Here is a 21,135-nt window from a genome sequence, read left to right on the forward strand (position 1 = left end):
GTAAGAATGCTGTTCATTGACTATAGGTCAGCATTTAACACCATAGTACCCTCCAAGCTCACCATTAAGCTTGAGGCCCTGGGTCTCAACCCCACCCTGTGCAATTGGGTCCTGGACTTCCTGACGGGCCACCCCCAGGTGATGAAAGTAGGAAACAACATCGCTGGGGCCCCACAAGGGTGCATGGTCAGCCCCCTCCTGTCCTCCCTGTTCACCCATGACTGCGTGGCCATGCACGCCTCCAACTCAATCATCAACAGTAGTAGGCTTGATTATCAACAACGACGAAACAGCCTACAGGGAGGGGGTGAGGGCACTCGGAGTGTGGTGTCAGGAAAACAACCTCTCACTCAACGTTAACAAAACAAAGGAGATGATCATGGACTTCAGGAAACAGCAGAAGGAGCATCTCCCTATACACATCAAAGGGACAGCAGTGGAGAAGGTGGAAAGTTTTAAGTTCCTCGGCATACACATCAAGGACAAACTAAAATGGTCCACCCTCACAGACAGTGGGGTGAAAAAGACGCAACAGCGCCTCTTCAACCTCAGGAGGCTGAAGAAATTTGGCTTGTCACCTAAAACCCTTACAAACTTTTACAGATGCACAATTGTATCACCGCCTGGTATGGCAACTGCACCGCCCACAATTGTAAGGCTCTCCAGAGGGTAGTGCGGTCTGCAAAACGCATCACCGGGGGCAAACTACCTGCCCTCCAGGAAACCTACAGCACCCAATGTCACAGGAAAACCAAAAAGACCATCAAGGACAACAACCACCCGAGCCACTGCCTGTGTACCCCACAACCATCCAGAAGGCGAGGTCAGTACAGGTGCATCAAAGCTGGGACCGAGAGACTGAACAACAGATTCTATCTCAAGGCCATCAGAATGTTAAACAGCCATCACTAACACAGAGAGGCTGCTACCTACATACAGACTTGAAATCATTGGCCACTTTAATAAATGTATCACTAGTCACTTTAATAATGCCACTTTAATGTTTACATGTCCTGCATTACTCATCTCACATGTATATACTGTACTTTATACCATCTATTACCATCTATTTAATCTTGCCTGTGCCGCTCTATTGCATCTTGCCTATGCTGCTGTCGTGTCTTTACCATCATTAACTGAAGACTGATAGTTTTTATCAAAGATTCTCTGTAATTAGTTACTACGCGATCAACTGATTAATGACGTAACTAATTAAGTAGGAAGTCGGAGCACCAAGGAAAAATATTCAGATTACCAAGTTATAATTTCCTAAAATAACTTTTCAGATATTTTATCCGATCAATTAGTCTTCGAGTTAATGAATGATTTACTTTACCTCACATTAGTCTCATTCCAAACGTCGTAAATTGTTGGTTATCTGCACGAACCCAGTCTTCACTATGAGTCATCCATACATCAATTGTCTTAAATCATTTATTTATTACTAACTAAGTAATTCACAGAAATGCATAAACAAACAAACAAACAAGGTAAATGTAATGATAGGAGAATGTGCCCTAGTGGGCTAAACCGGCATGGCGGATGGTTAGACAAAAGGGGAAGTGGGGGTCGACTAAGAAGTCACTACAGAGTGATAATTATAACAATTGAAATGCTAATCCTTTACACATGAATGCTCACTCATTTGGGAACAATTGCAAACAATGTGTATATTTATGCTCAGTGTGTCGTCTTGATCGCTGGTGAAAAGTTTGTGTCTTTTGTAGAATTGTCTGTCTCTCTCCCTCGCTCTCTCTGTCTTGGTAAGAGGGGATAGTTCAAAGTGACATTCATTCATTTGTAATAGAATGGATGTTTCGGCAGTTGTTGTTCTTCACGTTCAATGATACTGAATTCCTAGCTGCAGAGTAGTAATCAATATCAAAGACTTGTTCTTATTCTGTCGGTATCGATTGTCTAAGAGTTTAACCACGTGGTATGGTTAAAAGATTCAGCAATGGTCTACAACCTTTGTCCTCCTAATGGAGAAAAACATGGTCTGCAACCTTTAGCCATCTCGTAATTGAGGTAAGCTCGGTCTGCTGATCGAAAACCCGAGTGGGTGTTTTATTTGGAATGGCAGAAAAGGCTGTCCCAGGATGTCTGACCCTAACTGGGCTCAGGGGCGGTCCTCAGATTTAGTTCAAATCAAAAGGGAATTGTATTTTTCTTCATTAAATAGTCCAAAATCATATTACACAATTATACAAACAGTATCATACTCACTCATTCATCGTATACAACAATTAGATGTAAACCTCATATCTGAGGCTATTATATAAACAGCGTTATGGTAATGTGGCCACACCGTCTCCCATGAGCTTCCCCAAGTTGTAACAAACGGACCAGTTCGTAGCTGGATTCTTCACCGATCTTTTATACTTTCTCCGGAACATGAAATTTGTTCGTACCTCAAGTTCTATGAGGTGGAAGGATTTCCTTTGTCCTCTATGAAAGTTTACCCTCTCTCTCTACTATGTGTCCATGAGGAGATCCCCTCAGGAATTTATGTCCTCTGACCACAGCAGCCTAGTTGAAGGAGGCAAGAGGGAGGCAAGGAGGGGGGGATGGGGGGTGGGGTTGCTATCCCCAAAGAGGCCAATGTCATGACACCGCTCATCCATGTATTTATACAGTGCCTTGCGAAAGTATTCGGCCCCCTTGAACTTTGCGACCTTTTGCCACATTTCAGGCTTCAAACATAAAGATATAAAACTGTATTTTTTGGTGAAGAATCAACAACATGTGGGACACAATTATGAAGTGGAACGACATTTATTGGATATTTCAAACTTTTTTAACAAATCAAAAACTGAAGAATTGGGCGTGCAAAATGATTCAGCCCCTTTACTATCAGTGCAGCAAACTCTCTCAAGAAGTTCAGTGAGGATCTCTGAATGATCCAATGTTGACCTAAATGACTAATGATGATAAATACAATCCACCTGTGTGTAATCAAGTCTCCGTATAAATGCACCTGCACTGTGATAGTCTCAGAGGTCCGTTAAAAGCGCAGAGAGCATCATGAAGAACAAGGAACACACCAGGCAGGTCCGAGATACTGTTGTGAAGAAATTTAAAGCCGGATTTGGATATAAAAAGATTTCCCAAGCTTTAAACATCCCAAAGAGCACTGTGCAAGCGATAATATTGAAATGGAAGGAGTATCAGACCACTGCAAATCTACCAAGACCTGGCCGTCCCTCTAAACTTTCAGCTCATACAAGGAGAAGACTGATCAGATGCAGCCAAGAGGCCCATGATCACTCTGGATGAACTGCAGAGATCTACAGCTGAGGTGGGAGACTCTGTCCATAGGACAACAATCAGTCGTATATTGCACAAATCTGGCCTTTATGGAAGAGTGGCAAGAAGAAAGCCATTTCTTAAAGATATCCATAAAATGTGTCATTTAAAGTTTGCCACAAGCCACCTGGGAGACACACCAAACATGTGGAAGAAGGTGCCCTGGTCAGATGAAACCAAAATGGAACTTTTTGGCAACAATGCAAAACGTTATGTTTGGCGTAAAAGCAACACAGCTCATCACCCTGAACCTATCATCCCCACTGTCAAACATGGTGGTGGCAGCATCATGGTTTGGGCCTGCTTTTCTTCAGCAGGGACAAGGAAGATGGTTAAAATTGATGGGAAGATGGATGGAGCCAAATACAGGACCAAATCAAATCAAATCAAATCAAATTTATTTATATAGCCCTTCGTACATCAGCTGATATCTCAAAGTGCTGTACAGAAACCCAGCCTAAAACCCCAAACAGCAAGCAATGCAGGTGTAGAAGCACGGTGGCTAGGAAAAACTCCCTAGAAAGGCCAATACCTAGGAAGAAACCTAGAGAGGAACCAGGCTATGTGGGGTGGCCAGTCCTCTTCTGGCTGTGCCGGGTGGAGATTATAACAGAACATGGCCAAGATGTTCAAATGTTCATAAATGACCAGCATGGTCGAATAATAATAAGGCAGAACAGTTGAAACTGGAGCAGCAGCACAGTCAGGTGGAAGTTGAAACTGGAGCAGCAGCATGGCCAGGTGGACTGGGGACAGCAAGGAGTCATCATGTCAGGTCACCATTCTGGAAGAAAACCTGATGGAGTCTGCAAAAGACCTGAGACTGGGACGGAGATTTGTCTTCCAACAAGACAATGATCCAAAACATAAAGCAAAATCTACAATGGAATGGTTCAAAAATAAACATATCCAGGTGTTAGAATGGCCAAGTCAAAGTCCAGACCTGAATCCAATCGAGAATCTGTGGAAAGAACTGAAAACTGCTGTTCACAAATGCTCTCCATCCAACCTCACTGAGCTCGAGCTGTTTTGCAAGGAGGAATGGGAAAAAATGTCAGTCTCTCGATGTGCAAAACTGATAGAGACATACCCCAAGCGACTTACAGCTGTAATCGCAGCAAAAGGTGGCGCTACAAAGTATTAACTTAAGGTGGCTGAATAATTTGGCACGCCCAATTTTTCAGTTTTTGATTTGTTAAAAAAGTTTGAAATATCCAATAAATGTCGTTCCACTTCATGATTGTGTCCCACTTGTTGTTGATTCTTCACAAAAAAATACAGTTTTATATCTTTATGTTTGAAGCCTGAAATGTGGCAAAAGGTCGCAAAGTTCAAGGGGGCCGAATACTTTCGCAAGGCACTGTATGTACTGTATATCTTCTTAATTCATTCCTTTACTTATATTTGTGTGTATTAGGTAGTTGTTGTGGCATTGTTAGATTACATGTTAGATATTGCTGCAGTGTCGGAACTAGAAGCACAAGCATTTTGCTACACTCGCATTAACATCTGCTAAACTTGGGTATGTGACTAATACAATTGGATTTGATTTGAAGTATTTGGAACAGTATATGACTGGATTCAATCTGTGAAGGCTGTTGATCTCATATGTCTCTATCCCTGCTCTCTGTCTCTGCTCTCTATCCCTGCTCTCTGTGTCTGTCCCTGCTCTCTATCTCTGCTCTCTGTCTCTGCTCTCTATCTCTGCTCTCTGTCTCTGCTCTCTATCCCTGCTCTCTGTGTCTATCCCTGCTCTCTGCTCTCTGTCTCTATCCCTGCTCTCTATCTCTGCTCTCTGTCTCTGCTCTCTATCCCTGCTCTCTGTCTCTGCTCTCTGTCTCTGCTCTCTGTCTCTGCTCTCTGTCTCTGCTCTCTATCCCTGCTCTCTGTCTCTGCTCTCTATTTCTGCTCTCTATCTCTGCTCTCTGTCTCTGCTCTCTATCCCTGCTCTCTGTGTCTATCCCTGCTCTCTGCTCTCTGTCTCTATCCCTGCTCTCTATCTCTGCTCTCTGTCTCTGCTCTCTATCCCTGCGCTCTGTCTCTGCTCTCTGTCTCTGCTCTCTATCCCTGCTCTCTGTGTCTGTCCCTGCTCTCTGTCTCTATCACTGCTCTCTGTGTCTGTCCCTGCTCTCTATCCCTGCTCTCTGTGTCTGTCCCTGCTCTCTATCCCTGCTCTCTATCCCTGCTCTCTGTCTCTGCTCTCTGTCTCTGCTCTCTGTCTCTGCTCTCTATCCCTGCTCTCTGTCTCTGCTCTCTATCTCTGCTCTCTATCTCTGCTCTCTGTCTCTGCTCTCTATCCCTGCTCTCTGTGTCTATCCCTGCTCTCTGCTCTCTGTCTCTATCCCTGCTCTCTATCTCTGCTCTCTGTCTCTGCTCTCTATCCCTGCTCTCTATCCCTGCTCTCTGTGTCTGTCCCTGCTCTCTGTCTCTGTCCCTGCTCTCTGTCTCTATCCCTGCTCTCTGTGTCTATCCCTGCTCTCTGTCTCTATCCCTGCTCTCTGTCTGTCCCTGCTCTCTGTCTCTATCCCTGCTCTCTGTCTCTATCCCTTCTCTCTGTCTCTGTGCCTGCTCTCTGTCTCTATCCCTGCTCTCTGTTTCTATCCCTACTCTCTGTCCCTGTCCCTGCTCTCTGTCTCTGTCTCTATCCCTGCTCTCTGTCTCTCTGTCTCTGTCTCTATCCCTGCTCTCTGTCTCTGTCCCTGCTCTCTGTCTCTGTCCCTGCTCTCTGTCTCTCTCTGTCTCTATCCCTGCTCTCTGTCTCTGTCCCTGCTCTCTGTCTCTATCCCTGCTCTCTGTCTCTATCCCTTCTCTCTGTCTCTGTGCCTGCTCTCTGTCTCTATCCCTGCTCTCTGTCTCTATCCCTGCTCTCTGTCTCTATCCCTGCTCTCTGTCTGTCCCTGCTCTCTGTCTCTATCCCTGCTCTCTGTCTCTATCCCTTCTCTCTGTCTCTGTGCCTGCTCTCTGTCTCTATCCCTGCTCTCTGTCTGTCCCTGCTCTCTGTCTCTATCCCTGCTCTCTGTCTCTATCCCTTCTCTCTGTCTCTGTCCCTGCTCTCTGTCTCTATCCCTGCTCTCTGTCTCTATCCCTGCTCTCTGTCTGTCCCTGCTCTCTGTCTCTATCCCTGCTCTCTGTCTCTATCCCTTCTCTCTGTCTCTGTGCCTGCTCTCTGTCTCTATCCCTGCTCTCTGTTTCTATCCCTACTCTCTGTCCCTGTCCCTGCTCTCTGTCTCTGTCTCTATCCCTGCTCTCTGTCTCTGTCTCTATCCCTGCTCTCTGTCTCTGTCCCTGCTCTCTGTCTCTGTCCCTGCTCTCTGTCTCTCTCTGTCTCTATCCCTGCTCTCTGTCTCTGTCCCTGCTCTCTGTCTCTATCCCTGCTCTCTGTCTCTATCCCTTCTCTCTGTCTCTGTGCCTGCTCTCTGTCTCTATCCCTGCTCTCTGTTTCTATCCCTACTCTCTGTCCCTGTCCCTGCTCTCTGTCTCTGTCTCTATCCCTGCTCTCTGTCTCTCTGTCTCTGTCTCTATCCCTGCTCTCTGTCTCTGTCCCTGCTCTCTGTCTCTCTCTGTCTCTATCCCTGCTCTCTGTCTCTATCCCTGCTCTCTGTCTCTGTCTCTATCCCTGACCTCTGTCTCTGTCTCTATCCCTGCTCTCTGTCTCTGTCCCTGCTCTCTGTCTCTGTCTCTGTCCCTGCTATCTGTCTCTATCCCTGCTCTCTGTATCTGTCTCTGTCCCTGCTCTCTGTCTCTATCCCTGCTCTCTGTCTCTATCCCTGCTCTCTGTCTCTGTCCCTGCTCTCTGTCTCTGTCCCTGCTCTCTGTCTCTCTCTGTGTCTGTCTCTGCTCTCTGTCTCTGTCCCTCCTCTCTGTCTCTGTCCCAGCTCTCTGTCTCTATCCCTGCTCTCTGTCTCTGTCCCTGCTCTTTGTCTCTGTTTCTGTCTCTATCCCTGCTCTCTGTCTTTGTCTCTGTCCTTGCTCTTTGTCTCTGTTTCTATCCCTGCTCTCTGTCTCTGTCCCTGCTCTCTGTCTCTGTCCCTGCTCTCTGTCTCTCTCTGTGTCTGTCTCTGCTCTCTGTCTCTGTCCCTCCTCTCTGTCTCTGTCCCAGCTCTCTGTCTCTATCCCTGCTCTCTGTCTCTGTCCCTGCTCTTTGTCTCTGTTTCTGTCTCTATCCCTGCTCTCTGTCTTTGTCTCTGTCCTTGCTCTTTGTCTCTGTTTCTATCCCTGCTCTCTGTCTCTCTCTGTCTCTGTCCCCAGTCCCAGCTCCATCTCCTACAGGACATACTCTGTCTCTGTCCCTGCTCTCTGTCTCTCTCTGTCTCTGTCCCCAGTCCCAGCTCCATCTCCTACAGGACATACTCTGTCTCTGTCCCTGCTCTCTGTCTCTCTCTGTCTCTGTCCCCAGTCCCAGCTCCATCTCCTACAGGACATACTCTGTCTAATACTGACCTCTTCTGTCCTCCGAAGGAAGTGCAGCAAAATAGTTTGGTTTCCTTGGGGGGTGCATCCCAATAATATCTCCTTTCTCCTGAAGTGTACACTCGTTCCCTGCACTCGTTCACCTCCACAGATCTAAACGCATTGTATTGGTGCAGAAAGGGGCTTGAGGGGTTTTCCACAGTATTTCTTATACCAGGTATATTTCCTTTGAAATTAGCAAAGGGAAGTGAACAAGTGCACACTTTGGGAGGAAGGAGGGATCATTTGGGACGAAGCCCTGGTGGTTAATTAACAACCTCTGTGTCTGATGTTAGTGTCCCAGAGGTAGTCAGGGTCCTCAGAACTCTCTCTCTCATTCTGACTCAGCACGGCAACAGCACGGCAACAGCACGGCAACATGGCTCACCGTCGCTTTGAGGGCAAAGAGCACGCAGCCTCCTACCTGAGGTACAGGGTGTCCCCCCCACAGGAACTGATCGCAGAGATACTGGCATTTCTGGAGAATATGGTAGGGGCCTGTGTGTGTGTGTGTGTGTGTGTGTGTGTGTGTGTGTGTGTGTGTGTGTGTGTCCGTGCGTGCAGGGAATGTAGTTTGCCCCTAGACCCTTGCCCTGTTCGAATGATTAATGTGTAAGCCCAAACCGATCTAATCGTATGTATTTGGCTGCTATAATTGTGCCTATCTGGATTTATTAGCGTAATTTGTTTTTTCACAAACTGTATAGCGCTGATATACCGCTGATATAACGGTGATATACCGCTGACTCCCGATGTTATTGTCACTTCAGAAAGGAAGGCCGTTCGACCTTGCCGTGGACGTAGGCTGTGGCTCGGGACAGGGGACACTCCTACTGGCCCCTCACTTTACCCAAGTGATTGGGACAGACATCAGCCCCGCCCAGCTGGAGGTGGCTCTGGCCAATAGCAGCGCCCCAAATATCTTCTACAGGTAAGAGGGGGGAGGGGCACGCAGGATAGTGGGCGGGAATTGCTTTGTTGTCCTAGCAAGGATCAAGGTTTCGTCCAAGGTCATACTTTAATAAGTGAAGTGTTGTATGCATTGTGATGTGTTATATGTCTGTCAGGAAGGTTGGTACTGTTGGCAGACAACAGTGTCTATTGGACTATAAAGTATTCATTAATTCCTTCATATCTAGATGTAATTATCCTGTTTTTTGACACCATACCCCAATGAAACATCCCTGTAGTTTGAACTAGTAACATAATTAACTCGGACACGTTGAGGTCCAAATGTCACCAGTTAAACATCTCAAATGTGTAACCCTTTCGTCAGCTTGCAGACACTGTCTCACATCTTCCATAACCCCACAGGCAGTGTCCTGCAGAGGAGTTACCGTTCGCTGACGGCGGGGTAGACTTGGTGACCTCCATGACCGCGGCACACTGGTTCCATCGTCCACGGTTCCTCCAGGAGGCAGACAGGCTGCTGAAGCCCAGAGGGTGTCTGGCCCTGATCAGTTATACCCTGGACATGGACCTGGAGTACGGACAACACTCCCACACTCTGACTGACATCTGTCATCAGGTCAGATAACAAACAACTGATTTAATTGATTGATTTAATTGATAAGATCATTACAAATAGCAGGCTGCTCCAGATGGAGACAACATCACATACAATCAACTGACCAACTGACTATGTACAGGAGTCCCACTATCTCAGTGTTAAATGAACCAGTTCAACACTGGATAATTGGGACTCATATGTACTCTGTGAAGGTTTAAATGTAACACTCTCTTGAGTTCAATGTACACTGGGATCTGGCCTTCTATGAAGTGTGTACACTGGGATCTGGCCTTCTATGAAGTGTGTACACTGGGATCTGGCCTTCTATGAAGTGTGTACACTGGGATCTGGCCTTCTATGAAGTGTGTACACTGGGATCTGGCCTTCTATGAAGTGTGCAAACTGTGTGACTTCAGAGTAAGGAAACAACGGGAAAATAATACTACCTTATTCATGTCCCCCTGCAGTTCTACAAGAACCTGCTGCCATTTCGCAGTGCCCACATAGGTACTACCACGGTCCCTCTCTACAAACAGATGTATGACTCATGCCCGTACCCAGACAAAGAGTGGTGAGTGCTGCTGAAAAGCCACGGTATCCAGACTGCTAACGTATATCTGGCTCTGTGTCTACTGTATATCTGGCTCTGTGTCTACTGTATATCTGGCTCTGTGTCTACTGTATATGTTGCTGGCTCTGTGTCTACTGTATATCTGGCTCTGTGTCTACTGTATATGTTGCTGGCTCTGTGTCTACTGTATATGTTGCTGGCTCTGTGTCTACTGTATATGTTGCTGGCTCTGTGTCTACTGTATATGTTGCTGGCTCTGTGTCTACTGTATATTTGGCTCTGTGTCTACTGTATATGTGGGCTCTGTGTCTACTGTATATCTGGCTCTGTGTCTACTGTATATCTGGGCTCTGTGTCTACTGTATATCTGGGCTCTGTGTCTACTGTATATCTGGGCTCTGTGTCTACTGTATATCGGGCTCTGTGTCTACTGTATATCTGTCTCTGTGTCTACTGTATATCTGGCTCTGTGTCTACTGTATATCTGGGCTCTGTGTCTACTGTATATCTGGCTCTGTGTCTACTGTATATCTGGCTCTGTGTCTACTGTATATTTGGCTCTGTGTCTACTGTATATGTGGCTCTGTGTCTACTGTATATCTGGCTCTGTGTCTATTGTATATCTGTCTCTGTGTCTACTGTATATCTGGCTCTGTGTCTACTGTATATCTGGCTCTGTGTCTACTGTATATCTGGCTCTGTGTCTACTGTATATCTGGGCTCTGTGTCTACTGTATATCTGGCACTGTGTCTACTGTATATCTGGGCTCTGTGTCTACTGTATATCTGGCTCTGTGTCTACTGTATATCTGGCTCTGTGTCTACTGTATATCTGGGCTCTGTGTCTACTGTATATCTGGCTCTGTGTCTACTGTATATCTGGCTCTGTGTCTACTGTATATCTGGGCTCTGTGTCTACTGTATATCTGGCTCTGTGTCTACTGTATATCTGGGCTCTGTGTCTACTGTATATCTGGGCTCTGTGTCTACTGTATATCTGGCTCTGTGTCTACTGTATATCTGGGCTCTGTGTCTACTGTATATCTGGGCTCTGTGTCTACTGTATATCTGGGCTCTGTGTCTACTGTATATCTGGCTCTGTGTCTACTGTATATCTGGCTCTGTGTCTACTGTATATCTGGCTCTGTGTCTACTGTATATCTGGCTCTGTGTCTACTGTGGACACGGTGCCTTCGGAAAGTATTCAGATCCCTTGACTTGTTCCACATTTTGTTACTTTGCAGCCTTATTCTAAAATTGATTAAATAAATGAAAATTCCTCATCAATCTACACACAATACCCCACAATGACGAAGCGAAAACAAGTTTAGACATTTTTTGCAAATCTTTACATAAGTATTCACACCATTTGCTATGATATTGAGCTCAGGTGCATCCTGTTTAATTGATCATCCTTCAGATGTTTCTACAACTCGACTGGAATCCACCTGTGGTCATTTTGATTTGAACATGATTAGGAAAGGCACACACCTGTCTATATAAGGTCCTATAGTTGACAGTGCATGTCAGAGCAAAATCCAAGCCATGAGGGTGAAGGAATTGTCCGTAGAGTTCCGAGACAGGATTGTGTCAAGGCACAGATCTGGGGAAGGGTACCAAAACATTTCTGCAGCATTGAAAGTCCCCAAGAACACAGTGGCCTCCATCATTCTTAAATGGAAGAAGTTTGGAACCATCCACTCTTCATAGAGCTGACCGCCCAGCCAAACTGAGCAATCGGGGGAGAAGGGTCTTGGTCAGGGAGATGACCAAGAACCCGATGGTCACTCTGACAGAGCTCTAGAGTTCCTCTGTGGAGATGGGAGAACCTTCCAGAAGGGCAAACATCTCTGCAGAACTATACCAATCAAGCCTTTATGGTAGAGTGGCCAGATGGAAGCCACTCCTCATTAAAAGTCACATGGGGCTCCCGAGTGGCGCAGCAGTCTAAGGCACTGCATCTCAGTGCAAGAGGCGTCACTACAGTCCCTGGTTTGAATCCAGGCTGTATCACATCGGGCTGTGATTGGGAGTCCCATAGGGCGGCGCAGAATTGGCCCAGCGTTGTCCAGGTTTGGCCGGGGTAGGCTGTTATTGTAAATAAGAATTTACTCTTAACCGACTTGCCTAGTTAAATAAAGGTTAAATAAATAATTATAATAATATGACAGCCCACTTGGCATTTGCCAAAAGGCACCTAAAGACTCTCAAATAGTGAGAAACAAGACTCTCTGGTCTGATGAAATCAAGATTGAACTCATTAGCCTGAATGCCAAGCGTCACATCTGGAGGAAACCTAGCACCATCCCTACGGTGAAGCATGGTGGTGGCAGCATCATACTGTGGGGATGTTTTTCAGTGGCAGGGACTAGGAGACCAGTCAGGATCGAGGGAAAGATGAACAGAAAAAACCTGCTCCTCCAGACCTCAGACTTGGGCGAAGGTTCACCTTCCAACAGGACAAAGACCCTAAGCAAACAGTCAAGACAACGCTGGAGTGGCTTTAGGACAAGTCTCTGAATATCCTTGAGCGGTCCAGCCATAGCCCAGACCTGAACCCGATCATACAGTTCTGGAGAGACCTGAAAATAGCTGTGCAGCAACGCTCACCATCCAACCTGACAGAGCTTGAGAGGATCTGAGAAGAATGGGAGAAACTCCCCAAATACAGGTGTGCCAAGCTTGTAGCGTCATACCCAAGAAGACTCAATCGCTTCCAAAGGTGCTTCAACAAAGTCCTGACTAAAGGGTCTGAATATTTTTTTTTAAATCTATATTTTAGAGTAAGGTTGTAATTGAATACAATGTGGAGGGGTCAAGGGGTCGGAATACTTTACGATTGCCCTGAATATTAGTATACTAGCATACCATCGCCTAGCCTAGCGTAGCGTAGCATAGCCTAGTCTAGAGTATAATAGAATAGCATAGCTTAGCCTAGCACAGAATGCTTGGCCTAGCTTAGCATAAAATAGTATTCTGATTTTGTTCAGTGTTTTTGTGTTGCTCTTTCCAGGCATGAGTGTCTGCGGATGAGGAGACCGATGCCTCTGAGTGGCTACATCGGCATGGTGGAGACCTTCTCTAGCTATCGGGCGTTGCTGAAGCAGGATCCAGTGGAAGCCCACAGGTTCTCCCAGGACTTCAGGAACAGGTGAGCTTCAGCATACAGGTGCTCAAAATAATTTGCAGGCTGGAAATAAATTGAATGTGTCTTTAGCAATGTTTACTCCATGTTTATTTTTGCAAACTACTGTCTGCACACTTCTATTACAATTATGAACACTGGAAGCAACTATCTACGAGGGGAGACTTGTCTGCTTATAGGTTTATATATATAAACACTTGAACACAATCCCATAAATAGTGCAGTGCAGGTTGGTTTGAAATGAGTTGAATTTCTCATCTCTAAGAAAATCTTAGTGAGCTGATGACCATCTTCTTTGACTGTCACTCACTCTGTTCCACTCCTCCTCTTCTGGCCGAGGTTGCTGTCTGAGATGGGGGAGTCGAATCCAGACACAGAGATCACAGTGGTGGTGAAGTATTTCTACTGGCTGGCCTGCAAACCTGCTGCAGCCTGATCTGGGGCAAAGACGCAGCAAACCTGCTGCAGCCTGATCTGGGGCAAAGACGCAGCAAACCTGCTGCAGCCTGATCTGGGGCAAAGACGCAGCAAACCTGCTGCAGCCTGATCTGGGGCAAAGACGCAGCAAACCTGCTGCAGCCTGATCTGGGGCAAAGACGCAGCAAACCCCACAGACCCGTCTCTTCCCTTGATGTTTTCTGTTGCATCTAATGGCAAAATGACATAACTAAAAGAGAGGTTACACATTACAACAAATAAGACCACATGTTACATACAACTTAAATCATTAGTCCATCAAAGTCAAAATGAAAAGTGAACCCACATGAACTCCAATACCACCTAAAGAAAATGTTTTACGATGTTTCAGAATAGTCTGGATACCCGATGAGCTCAACCATTTCTTGTTTTATAAAGAAACAGCTTGTTAAAACACAATAGTCTTCTCTGGTTTACTGTAAAATTAACTGTAACTGGTAATTACAGTGGTTTGCGTTCTGAACACACAGTCTGATGTCTCCAGCCTCTTGCGTATGTGCTCACACATGCTCCCTCGGTGTCCCTCTGAGTGTTGAGGCTGGTGTGTGTGTGTGCATGTGTTTTCAGAGGAGTAGGACTGAGTTCCTGCCTGGCAGGAGTCAGTCTCTGACAGTAGTGAGGTCTCCCCATCTGAAATGCCATATGGTGCCCCTAGTGGTAGAATAAAGTAATACTTTCCCTACCTCACCTCATAGCCCCATCTCATGGCCCGAATTCAATTCATAACCACAACTCATAGTCCCAACTCATAGCCCCAACTCATAGCCCCAACTCATGGTCCGAATTCAATTCATAACCACAACTCATAGTCCCAACTCATAGCCCCATCTCATGGCCCGAATTCAATTCATAACCACAACTCATAGTCCCAACTCATAGCCCCATCTCATGGCCCGAATTCAATTCATAACCACAACTCATAGTCCCAACTCATAGTCCCAACTCATAGGCCCAACTCATAGCCCCGTCTCATAGCCCCGTCTCATAGCCCCACCTCATAGCCCCACCTCATAGCCACAACTCATAGCCTCAACTCATAGCCCCAACTCATGGCCAGAATTCATAGCCCCAACTCATAGTCCCACCTCATAGCCCCAACTCATAGTCACGCCTCATAGTCCCACCTTATAGCCCCAACTCATAGTCCCACTTTATAGTCCCACCTCATAGACCCAACTCATAGTCCCACCTCATAGCCCCATCTCATAGTCATACCTCATAGCCCCACCTCATAGCCACAACTCATAGCCTCAACTCATAGCCCCAACTCATGGCCAGAATTCATAGCCCCAACTCATAGTCACGCCTCATAGTCCCACCTTATAGCCCCAACTCATAGTCCCACTTTATAGTCCCACCTCATAGACCCACCTTATAGCCCCAACTCATAGTCCCACCTCATAGCCCCAACTCATAGTCCCACCTCATAGCCCCACCTCATAGTCCCACCATATAGCCCCAACTCATAGTCCCACTTTATAGCCACAACTCATAGTCCCAACTCATAGCCCCACCTCATAGTCCCACTTTATAGTCCCACCTCATAGCCCCAACTCATAGTCCCAACTCATAGTCCCACCTCATAGTCCCACCTTATAGCCCCAACTCATAGTCCCACCTCATAACACCAACTCATAGCCCCAACTCATAGCTTCACCTCATAGCCCCACCTCATAGTCCCCCCTCATAGCCCCACCTCATAGTCCCACCTCATAGCCCCAACTCATAGCCCCAACTCATAGCCCCAACTCATAGTCCCAACTCATAGTCCCACCTCATAGTCCCACCTTATAGCCCCAACTCATAGTCCCACCTCATAGCACCAACTCATAGCCCCAACTCATAGCTTCACCTCATAGCCCCACCTCATAGTCCCCCCTCATAGCCGCACCTCATAGTCCCACCTCATAGCCCCAACTCATAGACCCAACTCATAGCCACCCTTTATAGGCCCAACTCATAGACCCAACTCATAGCCACCCTTTATAGCCCCAACTCATAGACCCAACTCATAGCCACCCTTTATAGGCCCAACTCATAGACCAAACTCATAGCCACCCTTTATAGGCCCAACTCATAGACCCAACTCATAGCCACCCTTTATAGGCCCAACTCTTAGACCCATCTCATAGACCCAACGCATAGCCCCAACTCATAGCCACCTGGGTATACCTGACCCACTAAACTCTGACTCCAGGCCTCAACATGGAAGTGTTCATCAAGCCTTCTCTGAAGAAGCTTCCCTGAGACTACAGGGGTGTATTCATTAGTGCACACCGTAGAAAAACTTTTAGTTCAGGTTTTCCCCTCCCAGTTTGGGCCTGTTTGCTCATTCCTATTGAATACACCCCAGGTCCTTTATCTCAGTTCTGTTTCTCCTCTTCAGATGTAATGTCAGATGCCCACCGTACCATCTTCCTCTCTAAGGACTAGAGTTACTTTAACTTAGTGTTACCGGGCTATTAGTCTCTGCCTGTGGCTGTCTGGGACTAGTGTCTGGGACTAGTGTCTGGGACTAGTGTCTGGGACTAGTGTCTGGGACCACCTTAATGATCATATAGCCAAGCTGACAGCAGGCCAGCTGAGACAGGGGTAATAGGGAGCCAGAGGGCTTTCTGGGTGATGATGTGGGTTTGAGACGGTAGGTGGCTTAGTGTGGAAGAGGAGAGGACTTATAAATAGCTATGAATCAGCTACTTGCGAGTGGTTCTCCTTATTCATTGGGGTCAGGTCTCGGGATGTTTTCACTATCACTTTACATTGTATTCACTGTCTTCCTCTCCCCCTAAATCCACTCCACAGGTGGTCATCACACATCCATTACATTCCTAATGATTCAATCAAACATTGCGAACTCACTGGCTAATGTTTTCTGATTGCATTCCTATAACTAATTACAATCACTTACCGCTCTATTAGATTTGGCTCAATAGGTGACAGTGTTTGTAAGGTGTTATAAGGCTATTTTAGGCTGTATACTCATTTAGGCTTCATCTCTGTCCATTCCTTAAGGCAATACCACTGTAGGTGAGATGTTACTATGAGGTTTCACTTATCAAGTCCATCTGGCCTGTTTTCCTGTTTTACACACACACACACACGCACACACACACACACACACACACACACACACACACACACACACACACACACACACACACACACACACACACACACACACACACACACACACACACACACACACACATCACGTGAACAGTTCAGCTGGGTACAGAATAGATCACACCTTCTCCATAGGGAGTGGACAGCGGCCGTATTGCTATAGCTCTGGGCCCAGGCTTTAATTCATTTTTAAATATTTAAAAAAAATGTAACCTTTATTTAACTAGACAAGTCAGTTAAAGAACAAATTCTTATTTACAATGAAGGCCTACCAGAAGGTAAAAAGCCTCCTGTGGGGACGGGGGCTGGGATTAGAAATAACATATATAACAGTAACAGAAATAACAACAATAACAGAAATAACATAAATAAATATAGGACAAAACACACATCACTAAAGAGAGACACAACACTACATAAAGAGAGACCTAAGACAACAGCATAGCATGGTAGCAACACAACACTACATAAAGAGAGACACAACACTACATAAAGAGAGACACAACACTACATAAAGAGAGACCTAAGACAACAGCATAGCATGGTAGCAACACAACACTACATAAAGAGAGACACAACACTACATAAAGAGAGACCTAAGACAACAGCATAGCAAGGCAGCAACACAACACTACATAAAGAGAGACCTAAGACAACAGCACAGCATGGTAGCAACACAACACTACATAAAGAGAGACACAACACTACATAAAGAGAGACACAACACTACATAAAGAGAGACCTAAGACAACAGCATAGCATGGTAGCAACACAACACTACATAAAGAGAGACCTAAGACAACAGCATAGCATGGTAGCAACACAACACTACATAAAGAGAGACACAACACTACATAAAGAGAGACACAACACTACATAAAGAGAGACACAACACTACATAAAGAGAGACACAACACTACATAAAGAGAGACCTAAGACAACAGCATAGCATGGTAGCAACACAACACTACATAAAGAGAGACCTAAGACAACAGCATAGCATGGTAGCAACACAACACTACATAAAGAGAGACACAACACTACATAAAGAGAGACCTAAGACAACAGCATAGCATGGTAGCAACACAACACTACATAAAGAGAGACACAACACTACATAAAGAGAGACCTAAGACAACAGCATAGCATGGTAGCAACACAACACTACATAAAGAGAGACACAACACTACATAAAGAGAGACACAACACTACATAAAGAGAGACAACACAACACTACATAAAGAGAGACCTAAGACAACAGCACAGCAAGGCAGCAACACAACACTACATAAAGAGAGACCTAAGACAACAGCATAGCAAGGCAGCAACACAACACTACATAAAGAGAGACCTAAGACAACAGCACAGCAAGGCAGCAACACAACACTACATAAGGAGAGACCTAAGACAACAGCACAGCATGGTAGCAACACAACACTACATAAAGAGAGACCTAAGACAACAGCACAGCATGGTAGCAACACAACACTACATAAAGAGAGACCTAAGACAACAGCACAGCATGGTAGCAACACAACACTACATAAAGAGAGACCTAAGACAACAGCACAGCATGGTAGCAACACAACACTACATAAAGAGAGACCTAAGACAACAGCATAGCATGGTAGCAACACAACACTACATAAAGAGAGACACAACACTACATAAAGAGAGACACAACACTACATAAAGAGAGACACAACACTACATAAAGAGAGACACAACACTACATAAAGAGAGACCTAAGACAACAGCATAGCATGGTAGCAACACAACACTACATAAAGAGAGACCTAAGACAACAGCATAGCATGGTAGCAACACAACACTACATAAAGAGAGACACAACACTACATAAAGAGAGACCTAAGACAACAGCATAGCATGGTAGCAACACAACACTACATAAAGAGAGACACAACACTACATAAAGAGAGACCTAAGACAACAGCATAGCATGGTAGCAACACAACACTACATAAAGAGAGACACAACACTACATAAAGAGAGACACAACACTACATAAAGAGAGACAACACAACACTACATAAAGAGAGACCTAAGACAACAGCACAGCATGGTAGCAACACAACACTACATAAAGAGAGACCTAAGACAACAGCACAGCAAGGCAGCAACACAACACTACATAAAGAGAGACCTAAGACAACAGCATAGCAAGGCAGCAACACAACACTACATAAAGAGAGACCTAAGACAACAGCACAGCAAGGCAGCAACACAACACTACATAAGGAGAGACCTAAGACAACAGCACAGCATGGTAGCAACACAACACTACATAAAGAGAGACCTAAGACAACAGCACAGCATGGTAGCAACACAACACTACATAAAGAGAGACCTAAGACAACAGCACAGCATGGTAGCAACACAACACTACATAAAGAGAGACCTAAGACAACAGCACAGCATGGTAGCAACACAACACTACATAAAGAGAGACCTAAGACAACAGCATAGCATGGTAGCAACACAACACTACATAAAGAGAGACACAACACTACATAAAGAGAGACACAACACTACATAAAGAGAGACACAACACTACATAAAGAGAGACCTAAGACAACAGCATAGCATGGTAGCAACACAACACTACATAAAGAGAGACCTAAGACAACAGCATAGCATGGTAGCAACACAACACTACATAAAGAGAGACACAACACTACATAAAGAGAGACCTAAGACAACAGCATAGCATGGTAGCAACACAACACTACATAAAGAGAGACACAACACTACATAAAGAGAGACCTAAGACAACAGCATAGCATGGTAGCAACACAACACTACATAAAGAGAGACACAACACTACATAAAGAGAGACACAACACTACATAAAGAGAGACAACACAACACTACATAAAGAGAGACCTAAGACAACAGCACAGCAAGGCAGCAACACAACACTACATAAAGAGAGACCTAAGACAACAGCATAGCAAGGCAGCAACACAACACTACATAAAGAGAGACCTAAGACAACAGCACAGCAAGGCAGCAACACAACACTACATAAGGAGAGACCTAAGACAACAGCACAGCATGGTAGCAACACAACACTACATAAAGAGAGACCTAAGACAACAGCACAGCATGGTAGCAACACAACACTACATAAAGAGAGACCTAAGACAACAGCACAGCATGGTAGCAACACAACACTACATAAAGAGAGACCTAAGACAACAGCATAGCATGGTAGCAACACAACACTACATAAAGAGAGACACAACACTACATAAAGAGAGATACAACACTACATAAAGAGAGACCTAAGACAACAGCACAGCATGGTAGCAACACAACACTACATAAAGAAAGACCTAAGACAACAGCATAGCAAGGCAGCAACACATGACAACACAGCATGGTAGCAACACAACACTACATAAAGAGAGACCTAAGACAACAGCATAGCAAGGCAGCAACACATGACAACACAGCATGGTAGCAACACAACACTACATAAAGAGAGACCTAAGACAACAGCATAGCAAGGCAGCAACACATGACAACACAGCATGGTAGCAACACAACACTACATAAAGAGAGACCTAAGACAACAGCATAGCAAGGCATCAACACATGACAACACAGCATGGTAGCAACACAACACTACATAAAGAGAGACCTAAGACAACAGCATAGCAAGGCAGCAACACATGACAACACAGCATGGTAGCAACACAACACTACATAAAGAGAGACCTAAGACAACAGCATAGCAAGGCAGCAACACATGACAACACAGCATGGTAGCAACACAACACTACATAAAGAGAGACCTAAGACAACAGCATAGCAAGGCAGCAACACATGACAACACAGCATGGTAGCAACACAACACTACATAAAGAGAGACCTAAGACAACAGCATTGCAAGGCAGCAACACAACACTACATAAAGAGAGACCTAAGACAACAGCACAGCAAGGCAGCAACACAACACTACATAAAGAGAGACCTAAGACAACAGCATAGCAAGGCAGCAACACATGACAACACAGCATGGTAGCAAAACCACATGACAACAACATGGTAGCAACACAACATGGCAGCTGCACAGCATGTTAGCAGCACAAAACATGGTACAAACATTATTGGGCACAGACAACAGCACAAAGGGCAAGAAGGTAGAGACAACAATACATCACACAAAGCAGCCACAACTGTCAGTAAGAGTCCATGATTGAGTCTTTGAATGAAGAGATGGAGATAAAACTGTCCAGTTTGAGTGTTTGTTGCAGCTCGTTCCAGTCGCTAGCTGCAGCAAACTGAAAAGAGGAGCAACCCAGGGATGTGTGTGCTTTGGGGATCTTTAATAGAATGTGACTGGCAGAACGGGTGTTGTATGCGGAGGATGAGGGCTGCAGTAGATATCTCAGATAGGGGGGAGTGAGGCCTTTTTACTGCAGTCACAATGAGATGAATAACCCCGTTGCTATGGCGAGGTGGCTTTGGGACTATATTCTGCCACTTGTGCTAAGGCGAGCTGTCAGTCAAAGTGGCTTTTAATCTTTT

The 21,135-nt window shown here is 45.4% G+C and overlaps 1 protein-coding gene across 2 annotated transcripts; it reads left to right on the top strand.

The window, feature by feature from the left end:
- The first annotated feature begins 8,054 nt into the window (after nucleotides 1-8,054).
- Nucleotides 8,055-13,857, top strand: LOC109885188 (putative methyltransferase DDB_G0268948). 2 transcript variants are annotated; one of them, XM_031813644.1, is made up of 6 exons: nucleotides 8,055-8,245; nucleotides 8,526-8,686; nucleotides 9,070-9,283; nucleotides 9,733-9,836; nucleotides 12,850-12,987; nucleotides 13,315-13,857. In XM_031813644.1, the coding sequence occupies exons 1-6, from the start codon at nucleotides 8,135-8,137 to the stop codon at nucleotides 13,415-13,417; spliced, it is 831 nt and encodes a 276-aa protein (XP_031669504.1). In that variant the 5' UTR covers nucleotides 8,055-8,134; the 3' UTR covers nucleotides 13,418-13,857. The 2 variants fall into 2 exon arrangements, with proteins under 2 accessions (XP_031669504.1, XP_031669505.1); XM_031813645.1 differs by having other exon boundaries at nucleotides 13,321-13,857.
- The last annotated feature ends 7,278 nt before the right edge of the window (nucleotides 13,858-21,135 follow it).

Source organism: Oncorhynchus kisutch, unplaced genomic scaffold (genome assembly GCF_002021735.2).
Source record: "Oncorhynchus kisutch isolate 150728-3 unplaced genomic scaffold, Okis_V2 Okis05a-Okis16b_hom, whole genome shotgun sequence".
Taxonomy (NCBI): domain Eukaryota; kingdom Metazoa; phylum Chordata; class Actinopteri; order Salmoniformes; family Salmonidae; genus Oncorhynchus; species Oncorhynchus kisutch.

Bases quoted from the DNA above. Each gene is read 5' to 3' on its own strand.
- LOC109885188 (XM_031813644.1), top strand. From the start codon at position 8,135: ATGGCTCACCGTCGCTTTGAGGGCAAAGAGCACGCAGCCTCCTACCTG. The intron at 8,687-9,069 runs GTAAGAGGGGGG...ATAACCCCACAG, and splicing joins GCCCCAAATATCTTCTACAG to GCAGTGTCCTGCAGAGGAGT. The intron at 9,284-9,732 runs GTCAGATAACAA...GTCCCCCTGCAG, and splicing joins TGACTGACATCTGTCATCAG to TTCTACAAGAACCTGCTGCC.